Below are 24,262 nucleotides of genomic sequence, written 5' to 3'. Positions count from 1 at the left end.
CCTCTCAGAAAATCTCAAGTAATCCCACACATTCAGTGATGCTGAGGTCTGGACTCTGGGGTGGGCAGTCCTTGTTCTGAAAACATGAGCAGCTTCTTTGTTTGATTTATATTTTTTTCTTCTTTTTGGCTGGTTTACTTTTCTCAATAACGACTTCTTGGCAGCTACACATCCTTTCAGACCCATAGTGTTGAGTTGTGTTCTTACAGTGGAAGGATGGACAGAAACACCTGTGTTGTTTTTTCACATTTGAAGCAAGAGTGGAACTTGATTTTCTCCTCTCTCCCAAAGATTAAAGCTTTAAGTGCTGTTTATCTGATAGTGACAGTTTTGGTGGTTAAGAGTCCCATTTGCCTCTCTAAATACCTACAACTCCAGTTTTGGAAACTTCTGTTTGTCATTTATTTGCCTTTAAATGTCCCCTTCCTTATGCAATCTTGTAGCTAATGTTCTCAGAAATATCTCCTGAAAAAGAGAAAAAACAAAACAAAACAAACAAAAACCTTGTACTTAATGGCTGTTTTGGCTGGAAATTAAATGAATGAAGGGTGGTCTCTGACTTTAGATCCCTTTAGATGTAGACAAGAACATACTGTATATTGTGTAGTCAACAATAAAAGTAATAGCGTGGAATAATCAAGTAGGCTTTGTAAAACAAGCATCGTCATACATTTGGCTTAAAAGAATAATCAAATTCCTATACTCTGATTTTAACTGCCTAACAGTGACACTGTTATCAAATCAGTCTTTGTAAATATTACAGCCCTCTTTTATTTTTTAAATGTGTCGTCTTCCCTTACTAATGAAAAAGCAAACATAACGGGGCACTCATATCCCTGTTCTATTGAGGACAGGTTCAATAATGGAAAACAAGCACTCTCGTTCTGGCTTTGTTATTTGATAGAGAGCATGTCCCCAAAGTGTTTCAGTCATCTCTAGTAGGCCACTCATTCGGTATCTCGACCAGAGAAATACCTGTTGTTTGTTTTTTGATGTTTTTTGGTCTCATCAATACATAATAAGCGACTGTATAACTGTTAACTGTATATAAACAATATATAATCTCTGCCTACAATATCTGCAAGTTGCATAACTGAAAATATGCATAACAAGACAATATTTTTAAATTATGAGAGATTTTAATGCTCCTCTCTGAGCACTTAGCAAGTGTACGGATATGCTCAACATATCCCTCTACAAAACCTGTAATGAACAAGTCTTAGCGTCTGCTATATGGCCACTATGAGCTGTGATATACATAAAGCCAAAATCATAGCTGTACTTCATCCCAAATGAATGCTATATCAAAAACAAAAATATTCTCTTTAAATAACAGGAAACTCTTACCAGCATATCAAAACATTACTTTGATATTTCTAAGACTTGCACATCATGTTTTTCATAAATATTGCATTTATGTTTTCCCTTTATTTGGCTGAAAAATAAATATGACATCAATTATCTCATTGATGCTTTCTGGAAATTAGGTGCATCATATGTTTTTTTTTGGATTAATCATCTTGAGTTTTATTATCTTATGCTGAGTCGGAATGTGAGACTCAGGGACATTCCTTCCAATGAGTTTACTCGTCAGATATCCCGTGGTAAAAAAAAATATAAATGCTGCCTAGCTCAAGGCAAATTTGTTATGACTTAAATTTTGAGATTCAGCAGAGTCTCAAATGATAGCAGGAGACCCGACAGCAGGAGACATTTCTTCATCCTTGTCCTTTAGTTTCCTGGCACTGCTAGGATGTAGCCCGATCGGCTCTTGGTGAATTCAGGCTGGGACTGGTTGATCCTGGTCTCCACGACAACAGTACACTTCCTCCCATTCATACTGCATTGAATTGGACTTACAATATTCACCTGGAGCTTCCTCCTCTCACTAGAGACAGAGAGAGAGAGAGAGAGAGAGAGAGAGAGAGAGAGAGAGAGAGAGAGAGAGAGAGAGAGGAGAGATAAAGAGGGTTGGGGAATGAATTAGAACACAACTGTCTTTGTTTGAGCTGTTTTATGACAAACTATAAAGGTATTACAGAGTGAAAGAACATCAGTATAAGGACAAACACTGTTGCCCTAACAGAAAGTATACATGCTGTTACTTTCATGTGAAAACCTTGTAACTGCATTTTACACCATTTAAACTGACCTTTACAGTGAAACTGGAGCTTTATGTGTGCCACCATGTTTCCTATCACCATACAAAAGAAGCATGATGCTGCCTATATTGTTTAATGTACTGTGATTGTTTGCACACATATTCAAATCACTAAGGATTTATTATTCATTTGTTTCTCCAGAGTAAAAGTTTAGATAACAGTTAGTTCCCATGGCACAATCTGATTGGTGTAGAAGCTGGCCAGATACTGAAGAAGACTGCGACAACAGGTTTATATCAAATTCCAAACCTGTTCTTGCCCGATAGCAAGTTTTTCAGCCCGCAGAACAACTAAACAAACTGAAATTAGCTAGAAACCATCAGAATACAATTCAGCCAACAACACAGGCTGTAAAATGCTTTACACACGGGTTCTAACAAAACAATATTCAGGTTAATCTGGCAAGTACTGAAGTAGTGAGAAAGCTAAACTGAAGCTGAGACTGCATCATTTTATGGCTCCTAAGAAGACAGAGAACAAACTACAACCAGATATTTCAAAAACCTACGTCATAAAATTTTGCCCGACATAATAGTTCAGAAACAAAGAGCACTGACACTTCAAGGTTTATTTCCCAATGCATTTAGCTAAAAGAAGGCAAAATCACATCAAATCACTTATAGTAAATAGAGTGGCTTCCCATAACTGGGATTTGTAGTAGGCTTAAAGGATGCCACTCTCTGCACTGCAAGTGATTTAATGTGATTTTGCCTTCTTTTAGCTGAACACATTGGAAATATGTTTAAATGGTCTCTTACTGTCTAAGTGTTGGAGAAAAATTTGCCAAAATTTAATGATGGATATTTTTTAAAAGTTTTTTCCCTGTTTTCAGGGATGGAAAAATGCAGATAAGATTACCTTGGACTTTTATTTCACAAGAAATCGAAGAGAGAAAGGTAAATATCCAGCCAACATCCAACATAAGACCAACTTTTGTGCAGTATCCATAATGTAAACTAATGCTATTTTTTTTGGCCAATTTTCCAATAAAGCACATTTGATATAATATTCAGGGCTTCTTTGCTTTACTTTCTTATTAATTTTGCATATTATGTTGTATAAAAGCAACAGAACACTTCAGGTTGTGTATTATCATCAGGGTTGAGATGTAAGGCAATTCAAGTATTGGGAATACACATTCAGAAAACAGAAATTAAGTTTCTGTATTTAGTTACATTTTGTAACTGTATTTAAAATACTTTAAGGAAAACTAGAATACTAAAAATATATATAAAAAATATATATACAACCTTTAAAAGAAATATCGTCAATGCCTGTTTATTAATCACATATGATGAAAACATACTCTAAATAAGAAATGGCTTCTTTACAAACATTGAAGTTTTTACTAAAGCTTGAGTGGACTTATAAATCAAAGTGATGATCAGTTAGAAATCTCAGCACTGCTAAACTCTTGAGTGATGATCGAACTGTAGAGTCTCCTTTACGAGTGATAATCTTAGCATCAGTGTTGTACTGGACTTGTACATGCATTTTGTGGCAAGTTACATGCATGTTGTTAAATGAAAATCACACAGCTGCCCACTTTATAGTTACATTTGTAAGATTTTGTTACTGGCATATGGTGAATTAATTACTTAGTTCAAGAGGTGGCAGTGTGATTATGTGAGCAGCAGTGGACTGAAGCAGGTGATAAAAGCCATTTCTTTTAAAAATTGAATTATTCATTAAACTTCTAAACTGAAGAATTATTTGAAGAAAACTGCTGAACAATAACAGCGAGGAAAAGTGTGAATTAAAAAAATAAAATGACAACAGCAGAGTTTTTCCCATGTGTCTTATCATTTCAAATTCTAAATGTATGAATATGTTTTTTTGTATACTTTTATGTATTGTAATGGAATACATTACTGAACACATTTAGTACAGTGTACATTTAGTATTCAGTATTCAGCCATCACAACTTTTTCATCACAAATAACATCAGTGACCGTATCACAGTCGTGTTGTTATTCATGAAAACACACTCCCTCTCATATTCCACTGTTTAAGTATATTCCTTTCATCTGTTTGCTTGCTCTCAATAGTAGTTTGTGATGCAAATATAGTTAAAATCTATGATTTTTCAGTTTACAAACCAAAATAGATGCAACAATAGTCTTGAGAAATCCTGTTTTTTACAAGGAAGAGTATATAAAAAGGCAGAAATAGACACTTTTTCACCTCAGCATTAAACCCCTTGAGTCCCATGTACATAGCCATTGAAAACTGTACCTGTTTTTAGACAACCGCAGAGCCAATGTGGGCAAATGGATGCTATACAGAAACCCTGCTAATCACGCACACAGTGCCCTACAAGAGACTAATTTAGACCCGGGCTGCTATAGAAAGAAGCTGAAGTAAAAATACAAAGGAGATCTCTATGTATTAGAGCAAGCAGCAAGGCTAAAGAACATGACAACTCAATAATCTGCTAATTTGAGGCAGTGATTCAGAGGAGTGACCTTCAGAGGGAAGCTTACGTAAGAAACCACCCTGATGAAAGAAACCCTCAAAACAATAAAGCTGCCATCCCACACACATCTCCATAAGTTACTACACAAGCCTGGCTGCTGCACCCACCATCTCTATGGCAACCCAATAAACTCTTCTGTGTGTTATGGTTCCCCCTGTCAGCCAATAGGATGCTATTATCTGATAACTGTCTCCTCCAACATCGATCTTTCCCTGCCCCTCCTTCCATCTCTTCATTTCATATGAGAGCACTGCTAGGAAATAGCAGGGAAGAGCAGTCTACAGTAAGCTGAGCCTCTTTGTTCCAGCCAAGTATTACTTATGCAAATAAATCATACATTTTAGAGGCTTTTTGTTTCCAAATTATTCAGTTCACAGAGAGGAAAGAAATGCTTATGTAAGCCCCATCCATCATTTGCTCATTGCCATTACGGTTTAATCTCGCTGTCTAGCAGCCTACGAGCTCAGCTAAGCTTCGTGGTGTCATCATTTTAAACCAGACGCAGGGCGACCAGCAACTTATGTCAACAGAGCAGCAATAAAACGGAAGAGTTAAACAAAATACGTGTCTGGGTTAGATTTGGAGTGCAGCCTGGGCTATATGACTGCTGTTTACTAGGAGTGTAAAAATGCATTGTTGTCTCACGATGCATTGTTCTGAAGGTGGCACTTCAACTGCATCGCTTTTGGAATGTTTGGAATGTTATAATTGAAAGCTTTTATAATATTCAGTAAAGTATGTGCTTTTTGGCCAAATTAAATTCTCTAATTTAATATCCCTAATATGTAAATAGATCCTTCAGCCACATTTGTGTATTGAGTGCATTTTTACACTGAATTGTAGCAAAATAATCTTATTGAAAAATGGTGAAATTTGAGATTTTATGATGACATTTTTCCTCAAGAACTGCACTGGAATTGAATTTATTAATAATAAATCAAATCTGAGTTGTGTAAAACATGACATGGCATTGATAACTGCCTAGAGAGAGATGTTAAATTTTAATGTCCATATTGGCAAATCTCATAATTGATAAATCTGATGAAAAATGAGCTGGATCTTTTCAAACAGAACAAGGACATCTGCAAACAGAAGAAGGAGGACTGCGCACTGTCCACTGAAGAGCCACTTCCTCTAGGCCAAGTCACTGAGGGCACAGGAGCAGAACACAAAACAGGACCGACAACAAAATCAATTCTTTCCAGCTGGAAAATCCTTCTCAGGGACAGTGAGACAGACAGACATACAAAAAGACAGATAGATAGATAGATAGAAAGGTAGATAAATAGATAGATAGATAGATAAGCAGACAGACAGAGAGAGAGAGAGAGAGAGAGAGAGAGAGAGATATGACCCCCTGTTCTTGCCGCTGCCTTCATCTTTTACCAACACACCAGCAGATGCTACAGCTCTTCAGAGACCTGTAAAAACATCAGCCTCTTCTGATCAATACAGCGAGAGAGGGGCCTGTGGGTGTGAATGCAGCTGTCTTCAGGTGTGTATTTGCACCCCATCAGAGGAAGTCTAGGATCAGAGGACTAATTTGGTGTGGGGAGGGGTGGGGGGTGAAGTGGAGAGATGAGAAAAGACATACAGAGAAGATGAATGTGTGTCTAACACAGTCCCACTCTCCTCTCCAAATATAGCAGACATGCTTCAGGCAAAGTAGCCCCCGCAATAACAGAACTACGCATGGTGCTCACTGGGATTTGGGGAGCATCCTTCGTTTCAGCCCACCACTCAGACCCCCTGTCTACTAGTACAGGGAACAATGAGCATTCTTAGAATTTACACTCTCTCCCTGCTCACCTCACATGGCTTCAGCACACTGTTCACGTGCACAGGTCGGCCCCTCTTTCTCTCTCTCGCTCTATCTCTGAAGCAGGAACGGAACCACCTCTCTGAGGTTGCTAATAATAAACTCTGCTATACAGCAAAGGGCGATTAGCACAGAGTTAGCTTGTATCAGCCCTGTGTGCCCTGACACTAAACAGATTCTGTACAGAGACACATCTACACAAACAAACACCTGTAAAACCTGTAAATTCACCGTGGACATCCACAACTAGCTAATGTATTCTTATAATACAACACATACGTACTAGCTACAGCTGTCACTACTGACTATATTAGCAACTGAATAAACTACCCATATTTTGCATTAACAATTATAGTTTTAAAAAAGCCTAAACAATAAAATGAACTTAACTAAACAATAACAAACCATGAACTGCTTTTCAAAGATTTCAAAACACTTTACTAGAAAAACATAAATTAGAAAGCCTTTACAAAGCATGCAAATAATATCTAAAAACATATATACATATAGCATATAAATGGGTGTGCCCACCCATTTCTTACAATCTGTTTCTTGCAGTAAGAGAGACCAGTAGTATTTACTTAATATGAAGCAGTAAAGTACACAGTAAAGTATAAAGTAATTAACATGTTAGTTATATTTAGTATAATGTGATTCTTCAAGAAGGTACATTTTGATTAATCAAGTCAAGGAATCATCTTTAATTGAGTAATTATGACAGATCTAAAGGCTACAATAAACAACAGCACTGTGCAAAAGTCAGAGACCACCTTGCATTCTTTTCATTTCCAGTCTGAGTTTTTCATTTTTGAGGAAATATTTACAAAAAGATCATATATAAGATAATCAGCTTGCATAAGGAAAGGGGAGGCCAAAGGAAATTTAGTGAAAACAAAGTTATGGGGATACAGGAGAAAATGGAACTCCTAAGAACTTAAAGCACTTAAAGCTTTCATCTCTGAGAGAGAGAAAGAACATCAAGCTCTACTCTTGCTTCAGATCTAAAAAAAAATCCACAGGTGTTTCAGTCCATCCTTCCACTGTGAGAAGACAACTCAACACTATGAGTCTGATAGGATTTGTAGTTGTTACTGAGATAAGGAAACAGACAAAAACAAAATAAAATTTGCAAACAAACAATCTGCTGGTGTTCTCCGAACAATGGACTGACAACCCCAGAGTCCAGACTTCAACATTATTCAGTGTGTTTGGGACTACTTAGATTGTGAAAAGCAGAAACTGCAAACAACTTCTAAGACTGAACTTCAGAGGTGTGGAAAAATATTAATATAGATAAATGGAAAAAAATGGAAGCTGTAAGGCAAAGTAAGGGCAAAGAGTGGACACACTAAATACTGAAAAAAATATTACATTTCATTGTTGAGGCTTCTGTGTAATTTTCTTTAAATGTATATCTTCTGCATTTTTCCTGAAACTGAAAAACACAGAACTTGTACGTAATGGCTGTTTTGACTGGAAATTAAATAAACGAAGGGCTCGTTTGTGCTGCCAACAATTCACTTTATGCATGAGACTGAGGATAAATTGAGATTATGGCTCCATTTTTATGGATTATAGTACAGTTTTATAGTGCACTTTTATATTTGCCTGTATTTGAACATGCTCATAGAATTCCCCAACTTTTAATATTAATAATAAATCAATTCACAGGACTGAAGGAAATCACATATTTGTGTATATGTAATAAGAATATGTACAGTATGTTCCAAATTATCCACATAAAACAGCACCTATGAAAGCATATACTAAAGATAGCCATATTGTGTGTGTATATAGCTTATATTAGTAAATACATATAAGTGAAATTGACTGAAATGGGCTGATTCAAGGAAACCATGCTTTGCTTTTGGCCCTGAATGGAACAGGGTGTTAAATCCATCACAGAGAACATAAGGTTCAAAGGCATCAGCCTTGATTATGGATTATGTAAAATCCTAATAGTAGTACTGCGAGAGAAAAGCACTTTAAATCTGTCCTGATGCTACAGCTCGGGTCTGTCTAAAACAGAGCTATTATTTATTAAATCCACACAGAACCCATTCTTTGTATCCGGTATTTTCCTGAGCCATAAGAGTGCAGCAAATCTGCTGCAGATTTCCTTACTTCTTCTGCTCCCTCTCTTTCTCTTTTCAGACAGAGAGCGAGAGAGAGAGCAATACTCTGAAGGAGATTAACAAGTAGGTCATTTAGAGGCGTAGGGAAAAAGGGCTTAACAGCAAAAAAAAAGTATTGATCAAAGACATACTCCTTCACAGAGTGAAGAGCGAGAACGAATGAGAATGATGCAGGGGGAGAGAGAGAGACAGAGAGACAGAGAGAGAGAGAGAAGGGGGGAGAAAAACAGAGAAAAGGAGAGAGCAAGAGGGGGGTGAGAGAGAAAAAGGAAAAAATAGAAAGTGCAAGGAGATAAAGACAGAGGAATACAGAAACAAAGAAATGAAAAAAAGAGAGAATTACAGAAAGAGAGATAGAGTGCCAAAGAGCAAAAATAGAGAAAGTGAGAAGAGAGTGAGAGGGAGCATGTGAAGCAAGAGACAGTGAAAGATAGATAGAAAGAGAGAAAATGAGAGAAAATGAGAAAGAGGGAGTGAGAGAAAGAAAGCGTGAAAGGTGCCAAAAAAAGAGAAAGTGAGAAGAAAGAGAAAATGAAAAAGAGAAGGCGAGCCAGAGAAAAAGAAAAGACAGAAATAGACATAGTGAGTGATTCTCAGCATTGGGAAGATTAGTATGAATCAACATTATGATATTAGAAGGACCCTGATTAAGTTTCACTGTTGGAATGAAACCTTCTATCTCTAAAACAGTAACTCTACAGGAGAAGGAAAACCACTCTTAATTTTTAATGTAACTTAATGTAATAAGACTTTTCCTCAAGTAATTCTAGATCACTTCTACTGGTCTATTTGTCATGAATTGTTGACACAATATAAATGACAGCTGGCATTTACAAAGTGAAAAAACCTTGATTTAACCCTGACCTCAACCCAAAACCTAAACTTAACCCTGACCCTGTTCCTAAGCCTAACCCTGGTACTAACCCTAACAATGATGAGAATCAACTGACTTTAAGTAGATACTTTGTTAATAACTTCAATATCTATCATCTAATAAAATAAAGTGGGACCTACTTTTGTTCATTTATATAGATATTAGGTCATACACTGTCAGAAACCACATACGCACGTCTACTTGAGATTACACGATTACTGAGGTGAGAGTGTGATGATTTAGTTGCGATGATTTAATGCTGACTAGGCCATAAACTTCTGTTATTTGTCAATTAGTATTTGGACACCTTAACCATTTAACCACTGGTAAACTGTTTATCAACAGTTAAATAGTTACAGTGTCCAAATGCTAACGGTTGACCTGGAGAGGAATTCCAACCTGACTGCACTAAGATTACTGGATGGCACAGAGGTGGAAACGTCAAAGTCTGGGGCTGTTTTTCTTACAATACTGTCAGTTAGCTTGTGTTCATTGATGGGCTCATGAGCTCAGAAGTGTACAAAGACATTTTGTATGCAAACCTGCAGAAGTATGATAAGAAACTGATCTGAAACACATCAGCCACCTTTTAAAAAATACTTCCCCAAAAAGGAAATTATTCCTTTTTTGTTTCAAATAAATATCACTTGGTTTGACATTTTGCTTCCTAGCACAACAAAGTTAATACAAGTATGTATGGCACAAATGTCCAAATACTTTCCGGGGCCACTGTACATCACTGTACACTACTATTATGTTTGGAGTAAGGGGAAAACTCTTCCTCTTGAAGATATTAGAACCAGATAAGGTTCACTGAAGAGATTTGACCTGGCTGGGAGAACAGATGCACTGGAAGTGATGCACATGGCGGTGCTCTTATTAGCAGCATTCAGGAAGAGGAATCTTTCTCCTCTCATCGTGTTCAGGGACACTAGCTATTCACAGTTGCACATGAGACAATCTGTTCCCAAATGTTCCAAACACAATGAGACAGACGCTTTCTGAAAAAGAACACACATCTTCCATCCTCTCGCCATTGTAATCCTCTCTGCAGGCTCAAAATGAGATGCCTTTGCTTCCCAAAGGGATTTCCTCATGGGCTCTGAGCAGTCATAACGACATTCATTAGCTCTGTCACTTAAAAATACATTTCATTTCACAATAAGTGCCTTTAAAGTTGTAAAGTAGAGATGTGACTTGTTAAAAGCTGAACAGGGTTAGAGAAATCAATAATGTTAATGCAAAATCACAGAGCATGGTGAGGAGAGAAGAGTGTCCGCATTATCTCTTCATTTGCAGTCAGTGGAATTCATCCATGACTAACCTCTCAATACATTTGAATGTCCATTCACCAATGTGGGCACGTCAGAGCACACTACACACTGACTCTGAGGAGGTTCACTACTGATTAGTGGGTGGCTGCTTGGGCTGCATGTAGATCACAAAGCGTGGGCAGGAATGTAGGAATAAGGAAAGAAACAGATTGGCTGGGGTAGAAAGCAAAAACAGACAGCAGACAGGTACTATTTAGTGCCAGTGATGGTGGGATATCGACATGGTTGAGATTAGGGAGATGCATGGGCAATTTTAATTTGCACTAAGTGAATGAATTCAACAGCACTAAAACAGACACGGTACTGATCTGATACCTAGTAATAGTACGGAGCTAATACCAGCAGAAAAACTGTAACAAATCTGGTCTGAAATATTACAACATTGCTTGTAGCATAGCATAATGTAAAGCAAGCAAGATGTTAACATCTTAACAAGACCCTATGTTAACACAGAATATTACACAATGTATGTTCTATTTAATGTAAAGTGAAGTAAAGGTCAGGCGATAGCAATCACACGTATCCTAACGTTTACAGAAGAACATAATACAGTTCTCGTATTAGCATTCGCTTAACCTAATGTTCGACACAGCTTAAACATTAAATAAGGAAGGTCATGTGATAATAGCAGCCATATGTACCCTAATGTTAACAAAAGAACACACCAGTGTAAGCTCTACATAACATTCTACATACTATAAAACAAATTAAAGTATGTCATCTGATAAGCATGTCTTTTTACATGACATTCAACATAACGTAAAATGAAGTAAAGTAGATCACCTGGTAACAGCATCCACATGTTGCCAAATGTTAACACAACAACATAAATACGTGTTCTTCATAATGTTCAACATCATCTGAAGTAAATAAAGTAGGATACCTGGTAAGAGTAGCCACATTTTGCCTAATGTTAACAACATAACAATATATGTTCTATATAACATTCAACATACAAAGCCAATTCCAAAAAAGTTGGTAAAGTATGTGAAATGCAAATAAAAACAGAAAGCAGTGACTTACAAATCTACTTTGACCTGTGTTTGAACAAAAACGGTACAAATATAAGACATAACATTTGACCTTTCATTATACATTCATGTATTCAAATGTGAAATGTTTATAAAACATCTTAAACAGGTGATGCATTCATGTGTGGAAAGGCAGAGTCTATTACGAGCAAGGACGGCCAAGGCTCTCCATTTTGCCTGAAACGAATCAGCAAAAAATCCATTAGTTTAAGAATAACGTTCCCCAGTGAGCGAATGCAAGGGTTTTAGGTATTCCACCCTCTATAGCGCCTAATATCATCAAAAGATAAGAACCTGAGAAATGTGAAAACCACAAATGAACATTGCCCTCAGAAAGCACCGCATTAAAAAAGGGCATGCTTCTGCGATGGAGATCTCCACATGAGCTCAGGAATACTTCGAAAAACTGTTGTCAATGAACATTGTCCATCACTTAAGACTGTACTATGCACAGTGGAAGCCACGTCAACAGCATCAGAAACACTGCTGACTTCTCTGGGCTCCAGCTTGCCTGAAATGGACTGATGCTCAGTGAAAACGTGTATTGTGGGCTGACTAGTCAACCTTTCAGACTGTTTAAAGAAATAATCGACGTAGGCCAAAGAAGTAAAGGACTGTCCAGATTGTTACCAGCGAAAAGTTCAAAAGCCAGGCTCTTGCATGGTATGGGGGTGTATTAGCGGGTAACTTGCACATCGGTGAAAGCATAAATAACCCTGAACACATCTGGGGCAACATATGCTGCCTTTTACAGGCCGTCTTTTTCAGGGAAGTCCAAGCTTACTTTAACATGACAATGCCAAGATATATTCTGCACATATTCTGCACTGCGCAGCTGAAGACTTAAAAAACAGAAGAATGGCAAAAAAATGCAGTTTCAAAGTTGGATCAGTTGATGTCTTTTGTGTTTAAAGAAAAGGTAAAGTAACAGAGTGGTAAATATGCTCCTGTCCAAACTTCAAATGCATTAGCTACAATATAATATATTGTGTTTTTGTACTGTTTTCAATTTAATATAGTTTTTACTAATAACTGCTTTCTGTTTATTTATCAATACACATACTAGAATTGGGTCTGTAAAACAAAACAAAGTAAATAGGTCACTTGATAATTTACATGCAGGCTACCTAACATACGAATATAATGTACACTGCTCTCTGTTAACATGAAAAACATAATAATGTTTGTGCTGATATCAGTATGGACATGCAGCTTAATATTAACATAAGAACAACAAATAGCTATCTAAGTATTATATTCTAATTATTACTACAATACGCTGTAGAGTGTTTCAGCAGTTTGAGCACATCAAGATGCCCTTATTAGGTAAATATTTCAATAAAAAAACTAAACTTATTTTAGACAGGAAAAATATTGGATAGATAACGCCATCAGCTGTTACTCAAGGTTCCCGTTTTGGTATCGGGAAAAAAACTGTATTGGGCTATCTCTATCCAGAAAGGTGTAAAAGTGCTAGTGCAGGAGACTCATTGGAAGACACAGTATTTGCTTTAGAACCGCAGAACTGTACTACAGCTGTCCTGTGAATGGTGCCACTGTAAATTAGACAGACATGCACACTAGGAGGAAGATGCATGCTGTGAAGGAGCTAAAGCTGTAGTGAGCTGCCAGCTCTGTGTATCTGTCTCTGGCTGGTTTGCATGCAGAGAGTAAGCAGAAGCGAGTGAGCAAAAAAAGGAGTGGGAGAGGGATAGAGAGAGAGAGAGACAGAGAGATAGAGAGAGAGAGAGAGAAGCAGAGGCGCAGCAATGCAGGGCTGGTGAAAGTAGGTCAGATTCACACACCGGCACATGCATACACACTAAGTTGAGACCACTGCATCAATCCATCTACTAACAACCCAAGTGACCCCACTATACCCCTCAGGCTCTCTCACAGCACTAGTGGAAAGTGACAAAGTACCAGCCGAGTGGAAAACAAGCTTTATGGAGAAAGGAAAAAAAAAAGCCAATAAACTAGTATGTGTGAGTGAACATAGAAGGGTTTGTGCAGACGTGTGAGCACACAAGGGATTGGAAATGTAAGGCATTATAATGAAAGGATAACACATCATAAACACCTCTTAGTGTTGATAGAGTTGATAACAGCTAGATATGGTGAGTATATCTCTATGTTTGCTTGTTCTAGGTGATACATTAGAAAACACTGACCTAAATCAGTGCAAATGAAAATGTAGCAAAGATAATATAATTATTTAAATTTGCCTTTCAAGACCTCAAAAACACAGTACAGAGAGTAATGAATATTTATTAACAGGGATCCAAACCAGTCTCTCAAAGTACCAGCTACATATGCCTCATCACATATTTACAATGTATCCTTAAATCTGGCCTGCAAATCATTTTTCTGCGTGGCTAAATATTTACATCTGATGGGTAGTTTTGCTTTACCTACCAGACAATGTGGCTTGTTACCAAACAAAGTATGTAAAATCAGCTTAGGCTGATGCTTTTGCTTTTAAAAAGCAAAAAACAGAGCACTGTGTACAAAAGGGACCATTCAAACAAAACTTTGACACAGCATGAATGCTGCATACTGGGTGAGCATGTTTGTATTTTAGCTATAACTAATGTAGTTATTACTCTTATTCAGACCGATAGTTACTTTGTAGATTCATTCCAGACAGAGCAGTAGATGCTGCATGTCAGAGTTAAGAAATGAATGGAATTACATTATCAACACTTCACTCGCATTCAACAACACTGCTATTACAATAAAAGTCCCATATAATTCCATTGTTAAATATGAGTTTACTTGATTTAATTGAAAATTAAAATATTTACTAAACACTATCTTATATTTACTACAAGTACTACTAATAATAATAATTAAACTATGACTATTATAGGTGTTTTACAGTTCATGTTATCCAGGTAACAACTTTATGTAATTAAAACCGATACTTAAAAAAATCATAAATAAATAAATAAACATAGGGGGCACCCTGTATTTAACAGCACCCCCCTGCCTCCCTTTTAGAAGACCACCTGGCTAAGGGCCCCTAGATAATTTGAGTTCAAGACCACTAGGATAGATGAACTAAAATGGAACGGAAATGGTATTTTACTAGGAACACAACCGAAAACATTATTATCCTTAACTGTTTAGAAATGCTCATTTGGAATCTCTATAATCAGTTAATACTGTTAATTTTAATAATAAGCCCATCAGCTTATTATCTACGTTTTCCTCCAAACTCTCACATGTTTTTGGATCAAGGTCATGGCATGTAATTTCACTCAATTTTACATGATTTATATAGCATGTGTGTCGTTTTTTTGTGCTAAGGCTGTGGATTTCTTTGGCAACCATGTTCTACAAATACATATCTGAATGTCTTCTGTAAATTCCATATACTCTCTATAATTTCATTTGTATTGTTTGGGGTATTTGTTGACTGTATTAACATTGTGTAACATTGCATTTGGACTTATTTTGACCATAACAACCTCCAGTAAATAATTATGAGCAATTTCAAAGCTCTATGTTGGAGTAATGTACAGATTCATAAATGGTAAAATTGCATAGCCTGTGTGCATGTTTTTATTGTTCGTTTCAATGCAGACATAACTGTTGGGTCTAACAGCTTTCCAAGCCTACTATTTTATTATATTAGGCCTACAGTCTATGTACTGTAAAAGAAACGGAATTACCTGTTTTGTTCATTTTGTTCAAACTAGTTCAGGAACATTAAATTTTTAATTTCTGGTTCAGATGGTAATTAATAAGACACATTTCTACAAGATATACGTAAACATATCAACACCTCGTAATTCCATATTTTGGGTGTTTTTATTTTTTTTATTTTTACATGATTCGAAAATGCCAGCAGCCCTTTCTATTCATAATGAATGGACCAATAGAAATGTTCCACGTGGAATAAAATCGTACATCAACATACATTAAAGTTAATCATTCTGTTTTAATGCATATTCAGAGATCCAGGCTTTCTTATGATAGTGACGATATACAACATAAAAGCATAACATTTCTACATAAATCGCAGCCAGAGACAATGGAAACCTGTATTTACCTTCAGGGCAAACAATTAGCTTTCTATTTAAAGAATGATTCTTATCTCTCATCTCTCTCTTTCTCTCTCACAGGAGATGTGTCATTAGCATTCTTTGCCTGGATGGCTCACTAATGGACTAAATATCAGACGAGCATGGATTGACCGGTTGCTATGGGAACTGCATCTGCAGCAGAGAGGGAGAGGTAGGGTGAGAGAGTGCAAGAGAGGAGGAGGGGGTGTAAAGGCAAGAGGAAGAAACCATGGAAAGGGTAGGAGGGAGAGAAAGAAAAAGGGGGAGGGGTGGTGGGAGAGAGAGAGAGAGGAGGGAGGAAGTGAGAAGAAGAAGAGAGAGAGAGAGATAGAGAAAGAAAGAGAGCAAGGGGGAGAGAGAGGAAGAAGGGGAGAAGGAGCATAACTACTTACAGTCTGCATTTGGGAGTGAGCAGAAAGAATGACCTTGCTGAAGGAGACCTGAACTGTGGCCAGCGCAGTGATGGCACACTTTCTCTGGCACACAGAGAGATGAGGGCTATGTGTACGAGAGTTCACATTACTGCACTTGCTTTTTTGAGAGCCACTGATCTTTTTTTGCTATTTTAGCAGATGTGAAATATAGGTGTAAAATGAATCGATTTGAAGGTGGCGATTCATCATTAATTTTGGAACATTAGTCAATTATAATAGCCTTTAATACAGTATGTTCTCATTTTCAAATGGTCCAACACAAATTTTAAATAAAAATAAACGTATCTGGCCAAGTGAAAATACACAATGCATCTATTCTTTTCCTAAATCAAATTCCCATAATCAAATCAAATTGTAAGGTCAGATATTTCTGCTCGTAAATAACACTAATGAATCTGTCACTGAAAAAGACTGGACAATATAGAAACAAAAAAAAAAAAGATTCACTTTTTACAAAGTAAGCCTACAGCATAGATCCACAGGCAGACACACAAATACCCCCACCCACCACACACATGGTGAGCTCTACCGTTTCACAGGTCAGGGCCTGCCTGGCCTCTCTCCATCATCTCTGCTCAGCGAGGAGAACAGGCAGTGTGCTTTAAAGCTGCCTGTCGGGCATCAACACACCATGAACCCCCCCAGGCTTCTATAGCTTCAGAGAAGGCCTAATTATTTCTGGGAACTAAAAAACATACATGCTGGCAAGTTTGTTTTTGTCTATTAGAGGCATCATACGTGTTGTACACTCTGCAGATATTGCAGTAATACTCTTATTCCATTGTTCAGTTTTGATTGAAAACAAAAGGGTTAAAATCTTGAAACAGAAAATTATCCAAACATGACTGTTTTCAATGGTATCTGTCCAGATGAATCCAAGAGAGTTCTCTCATTGGTTTGGCCTTCTGGAGGCCCCCAAGAGTAACTCATTCATCTGAGCATTCATGTGGTTTATGTGGGAGGTAAACAAAACATGGGGGTGTGAAAGGGTATTTAGTTTATTAGCCAGCTAGCATATTTCAGTTTCAGCCTATTTTACATGTGTTTTTGAATAAATGAAGCAGAAATAAAATGTTGGTTAATTGTACATTTACCAATGTTATTTGACAACGCTGATGGATGCTTCGTTTCTCTGCCACAGTGAAAATAGTTGATGTCACAACTCAGCCAATTCACGCTGTGTTGACTTTATTTTCAATGTAGCTTGACTGAAGTTCAATGAACCCGTCTTCATTATCTGACTTTAAAGACTGTTGATGTGGTTTAATGTGGGAAACTTGTTTTTTCAGTAAAACTGAGACCACTTATAAACAGCATAATTTCCAACGTGACAGAGGAATCAATCAATCAATTTTTGATTTACAATGGGTGGGGCCATTGCGTGAGGAAAAAGCATCACTCTTGGCCTTCTGAAAGTCCTAGATGTGTCACTGATTGTAGCCTAACGAAGTTTCAGTCAGCTGTTAGAAACGTAAAACAGAAGCTGCAGCTCTACACTAAGGGTCTTTTCTAAAACACCACTGAAAACTGAAGCATATAATGTGAAATATATGTTAATGTCTGTTACCCAGCTTCGGATAAAACATATGGAATGCCTTTTTCAAGCTTCAAATGTTAATGATTAATCTAGAACAGCCAAAAAAAATATTGTGCACTGCACCAGTCTTAGCTTAGTTCTAACACACTATTAGAAATCCTATAGGGGCTTTTCAGAAATTAGCATTATCACAGAGGTGCTATTTTTGACATTTATGGCTCGAACTAAAAGCCTAGCTGCAAAAGTCATAGTTTGCCACTGTCCCTGTCATAGCTAAATCAGACATCACAGTTATTATGAACATTTATATTTACATAAGTAGCAGATACTGTTATCTAGATTGATTAAAAATATTGGATGAATATAACATTAGTCTTGCCCAAATGCTCTTATGAGAGATCTTTTTTCACTGTAATGCGTTGGCCTATGGTTTTTAAACTAGATATATGCGTTTTTCATCTCTGTCTGTTCTTGATCTGACCATGTCTGCACATCAGTGATGCTTGGACTGGAGACTGACTCAGTTGTAGCACTAAAGGCTGAGGGCACACTCTGGATAATAACTGTGTAAAAAGTGATCAAAGCCCAAGCACAGATCAATAAAGAGCAATGGCACGTGACTCTGCTAAGTCATACCCGACGAGAGTGAGAGAAAGAGGGAGTGCAGTAACTGAGAGTGGAGGCATGTATTGGTAGTACACCAGAGTGAAGGACACCTGGCTAGATAATGAATGAAAATGTCATAAGATAACGCCTATGTATAAGCTGGAAGGACACTTGTCATCGATCAAGTGTTCAAACCCTCTACATCAGGTCACTGATCTAACAGCATGAAAATACACAATTAGCTGGAGATACTGGCTAGTTTCCCACTCGGTTGCCTACAGCACACACTATTCTTTGACCCATCTTTGAGCTTATACAACACATTCAGCAAGCCTCTGAGGAACTCTCCCATGGAGATGCGACGTGAATTCAAAACGACATGATTCGTGTCCTCAGAGAAGTGTAAAAAGAATACAGAGTTAATGAATTCCTGTGGAGAGCACATTCATTTGGCTTCACACAGGCCTCAAGCTTGAGCGCCAGATATCAAAGGAGACGAGTTTTCATTCATCTGCCTGAGAGTTAGACACGAGAACAGCAGACAGCAGAAAGTTTTGTGGACGGCCCAATTTAAACAGTTAACACAAAAACAGAAGAGTTGGCATCGTGCAGTGGGATTCCCTCCTTTTGAAAGAGTTGCAGACGCAAACAGTACAGTTTGAGAAGCTCTAGTGACTGCAACGAAACAAAACAGTCAAAAGATTCCCAGAATGCCTCTGAACAACCAAAATGTTTTCTTCTTTTTAAAGAATGAAAGTGTTTCACCTTATCTAGAAAGTCAGTTCTGCACACGAGAATAGTTTTTTTACGATGTCCTTTTTACTTTCATTCAGATCACTGTGGATGTAGTGTATTCCTGCGGGGGGTGTGCGTGTTTGTGTGTGTGGTTAGCAGACTGATGGAGATGAGCGAAGAAATGACTACAGGGTTCCCTCTGTAGACAACAGAGAGTCAGGCTGAGTTAGATAGACAGGGAGAGAGAGAGAGAGAGAGAGAGAGAGAGAGAGAGAGAGAGAGAGAGAGAGAGATGCGGTACATCCTGCAAGATGTGCATCTCAATGTTGAACGCCCAGCTAAATATAGAGCTACATCCTGCTGCCGAAAAACAGTAAATATTTTATTTCCAACTCCAGAAGGAGGAAAAGAGAGAGATAAGGAAGAGAGGCAAAATGAGGATGAGAGCAAGTGGGGTGGGGAGGGGGGGCCAAAAACTAGGGAGGGGGGGTGAGAGAGAGAAGGAGAGAGAAGAAGAGAGGTGGAGAGACCGAGCAAGTGAGAGAGAGACAGACTGAAGGTGAGAGAGAAACAGAGGGACAGAAAGAAAAATAGAATGAGAGAAGGAAAGAGACAGATTGAGAGACAGAAAGAGACTGAATGAGAAAGAGAAGGAAAGACCAAATAGAGAAAAGAGACAGAATGAGAAAGAGACAGAATGAGAAAAAGTGAGAGATAGAATGATAGGGGGAGAGTGACAGAATGAGAGAGATAGAGAAAGACAGAGACAGAATAAAAGAGGAGAGTATGCAAAAGTGAAAAAGAGAGAAAAAGAGCAATAGAGAAAAAGAAAAATGAGAAAGAACGAATAAAAGAAAAAAAAATGACAGATAAAATGAAAGAGCGAGACAATTATAGAGAAAGATAGTCTCTCTCTCTTTCATTCTATCTCTCTTTTTCTCATTTCTCTGTGTGAAAGAAAAAGAGGGAGAATCAGAGAGACAAAGAAAGACAGAATGAAGGAGATGAAGAGAGAAAGAATAAGAGAGAGAGCAAGAGATAGAGAAATGAAAACGTACAGAGGCAAAGACAAAGACAGACAGACAGAGAGAAGATAAAAAGAAAGAGACAGAAAGAGACAGCATAAGAGAGAATGAGAGACAGAGTAGAAGAAAAGGGAAATATAATCCACTCTTTTTTGTAGACAGCAGGGTGAGTTATCAGAGACAACTGTTTGGCGTCATCAGAGATAAGAGGGTTATGTGCTTACTCACAAAAAGCACAGCGTTCGCCATTCAGACTGATTTGGGTTAGATGGAATGTTTTAGCATCCTATTCACAGCAGATGAAAAATGATTATGCTTGCAGTTTTTGAATCAAGCACTCTGGCACTAAAGTCAGGCCAGCTTAGTATCAAACGTCAGAGAAGATGCAGCGTAGACCCAATTTGAGCCAAACGAGAGGACTCTATTACGTGACATGAAGGACAGATAACATACAACTGGTAAAGAACAAGCTTCATTTCAATAAACTTCAATTACTTATTGTCTATAATTAAAATCACACTTCTGTTGAGTTTTTAATTACAGAAAATTATACACATTGCAATCATTGCATAATAGAAAACTCCACATATCACAGTCACTGTGGCAGTAAATGGCGTATTAGACAGATCCTGAGCGTGTGGCTGATTCTCCTGTGGGGCTGGGCTGCAGGCTTTGCTAAATGGGCTGAGGCTGTTGTGGTGGTTGGTGAAGGAGAGATAAAGGTTAAGTATACATCTACAGGGAACAGCATGCAGCCTCTGAGTAGGGCCTTTTTGCTCAGCACATGGATCATCATCACTGATGGATGGCTCCACAGAGAGAGGAGCAGAACAAAGGTGGTATGGGGTGTTTTCCACACAAGCTTGGAAACAATGTGAAACTGTGTCAGGTCAAATTCAAACTGTGCTTAAAATTACACAACGCTCCAGCTAATACTAACAGGCCAGAATGGTAATGCAGTGCAAGTATTAAGCAGCGTGCGCAGTGTGGTGAAAAAAAGGTTTTATGTGCAATTAGATCACTCACTTCAGTGTAGCTTTTTCTGACCCCACCATTTGCTGACCTTGAAATGCTGACGTACATTCATTTTTTACAGTATTTTGCCATTTCAAAACAGTAAAGGTAAAAAACTGGTAACACTTTACACATACATATGAAGTATTCACAGCATATTCATAGACAGGACAGTAACAATCATTTCATTACATTTTGAAACATTAATTAAATATATGCAGTAAGGAGTAACAAATGTGTAATGTAATGAACTGAAAACTCAGTGATGCTTAGTGTACACTTCATGGTTTGCCCATTAATAAATTAAGATCTATTCAGGGACTAAACGGCCTACAATACTAAGCACACGGTAAGCCTACTGAAGAGAAATTCAAATTACATTCAATATTGTTCAAAGCGTTTATGGTCATAAAGCATTCAAGACTGAAGCAAAAGCAACGTGAAACACCTACTCATACATGAAGTATTATTAGACATTCAGGATGATCCCTTTGTGAAATATTAGTGAATATTTAATGAGACTTACACACAGTGTCATAATGAATCCAATATGGATATCTTTTGAATTTGTTTGTGTCCCTGAGAAGAAGGAATGTGTATTTTTATGTATTCACCTTCATATTATGAGGTATACACTGAGCTTTCAATTCATTACATTGCATGTTCATTACTCATCAATAAATGTATTTAATGATTCAAAATGATTACGTAATTATATCTGAGTGTCACTGCACTGTTTATGAATATACCTTGAAAGCTTCATGCACAAAATTTTTGTGTAATTCTTTACTGAAAAACTTACAGTCTGTGTTTCAGCTTCTTGAATTCCATGCTAACTGGCTAAACACATATCATAGCCACACAGCATTTGGTATGTTTGTTTGAGTCTCTGATGGGTGGCCTTAGAGTAATTCCACCCTAAATCTGATGTTATCCATTAAAAAACTGAAACATATTGCTCTGTAATAATAAATAATATAAGCCTTTTTGAAATTTTTAACACTTCAAACTATCGTCATAACATCACTGTTGTGGTCAGTTCAGTCTCTGCGCCCGCTCTGCTTCCACTCTGCCACAGACACACATGTCTAGGCAGTACTAGACAACGAATTTACATCACAATATGCAGAGCAGTCAACCAATGTTACTGCACCCCATCGGCGACACCTTCCTTGTACTGCGCTGAACAAATATGAGAAGCAGACTGAAAGAATGCAGTCACAGGTTAACAAGCTGCTGTCACTCTCCTGCTTAATGTTAGATAAGATTAGCAGTGTGAAAAAACTGCCACAGCAAATCTCTGGAAAAACATGGCAACCAAATGTTTTTCTCCTTTGTTTCACTCATTTATACCAGAAATCACCACTGCTGCCTTTGGCATGCACAGACTTTGAGGTAGACAGGGGCTGAGGTCTTTCAAAAGGGCATTTTGTGGGGGCACTTCTGAATAAGTTCATATTAAGATTTTTTCAGTAGTTTTCTTCATTTCTTTGTTAAAGTTTCATTTTCTGGCTGGGTCAGATTTTGATTCAATGTAAGACAACTGATAATGGAGGGAATTTGGTTAACTGGAAATAACTATGGTCATCGTGATGAAGCTGAAGTTCTTCTTCGCCACACTACATTGCTTTTATAATGTGAACGCTTTGTTATGACATATATTTATTTCCAAATCAGAATATCATGCCTCACAGCCTTGCATGTTATGAAATTTTAGCTAATGTTTCTGCATGTTTTTAAGTTGGTGCTGATGCTGCTGCATGATGGACACTGAAAGTGGCAGGCAAAAACAGTTTGGGTATGAGTCTGATCAAGCTGCTGTTTCAAAGCCATTTTATACAATTACTGATGCAACAAACCTGTACTTACAGGATAATTATAAATTTTAGACAGCAATATAAACTAATAAGCATTTAAAGATCATCCTTTGGGTCAAAAGGAGCAGGGGCTCAATCCCATCAAAACGTAAACAAACCATGGATGTCTCAGCTAACAGCTCAAGACTTTAACAGAAAATTGCAAGTATGTCTTCTGTGAAAATCCTTTTTTAAGATTTGTGTAAAATATAAATGTAATATCGGAAGCTTGCAGCATATAATGCAACATGTTTTATCCAGTAGAATGCAAGAAACCCTTCTGAACCACGACTATACTTTGGATGAATAGGCTGTAGGCTGGACTTTCAACATACTTTAGTTCATGGTCATACTTTAAAAATAGTCTAAAACAGGGATGAACTTTTTGAAATTTCATGAAGAATGGAACAAAAAAACAGCCCAAAACGACTTGGAAAAAAGTCTGGTTCCATTGACTTACATTAAAAGTAAAGTAGGTTTTTTCCTTCTCCTGTAAAGTTATCATTTTAGAGATACAAGGTTTTCTTCCAAAAACAGCCATATACAATATGCAATATTTAACTAAAGAAGGTAAATAGGTTTAAAATGGAGATTTTACAAATGCATTATATAACATTACACAATATTTTGTTACTAAAATACTTTTTAATACATTTTAAAGGAAAAAAAAAATTATACATAGTACAAAAACATGTTTGTTCTTTTATTGGGTGAGGGTTAGGTTAACTTCCTCAAACGTCCTTACAGGCCAACATTGACCCACAGGCTACACTTTGGTCTGTGCTGGTATAACTGTCGCACCTCCGGGTCTTCTCCCTGCCTCCATCGGCACCAAATACTACAATTCCCATGATTCTCTGGACTCTCACACCATAGACTTGACCCATCACGAACCACTTCCTAGATCCACATCACATGATTACTGAACTGTTGTCACCCGTGCCCTGTTACTTCTCCTTGTATAAATACCTGTCTGTCTTTACTGTTCTTTGCCAACCTCACCCATTGCGTACTGCGTGTTAATTTCTTTGTCAGATCAGTTTATGACCTCTTTCTCGTTTCTCATTTCGTGTCTTTGGATTCCCCTTTTTGATATTGTTTGTCTTGGACTGATTGCTGTTTTGGCTTTTACCTATGCATGTATTTGAACCTCTCTT

At 37.5% G+C, this 24,262-nt stretch overlaps 1 protein-coding gene across 2 annotated transcripts in view; it reads right to left on the bottom strand.

The window, feature by feature from the left end:
* Positions 1-1,472: 1,472 nt before the first annotated feature.
* The window catches only part of myo1d (myosin 1D), a 118,961-nt gene continuing 96,171 nt past the window's right edge, over positions 1,473-24,262 (bottom strand). For both annotated transcript variants that reach the window (XM_036572793.1, XM_036572794.1), the window contains one exon: positions 1,473-1,888. In XM_036572793.1, coding sequence (XP_036428686.1) covers positions 1,732-1,888 — 157 coding nt within the window. In that variant the 3' untranslated portion in view covers positions 1,473-1,731. The remainder of the gene's footprint in view (positions 1,889-24,262) is intronic.

This window comes from Colossoma macropomum, unplaced genomic scaffold, assembly GCF_904425465.1.
Source record: "Colossoma macropomum unplaced genomic scaffold, Colossoma_macropomum, whole genome shotgun sequence".
NCBI classification, from domain to species: domain Eukaryota; kingdom Metazoa; phylum Chordata; class Actinopteri; order Characiformes; family Serrasalmidae; genus Colossoma; species Colossoma macropomum.
The sequence above is the reverse complement of the archived record's forward strand: the minus strand, read 5'-3'. Positions and strand labels throughout refer to the sequence as shown.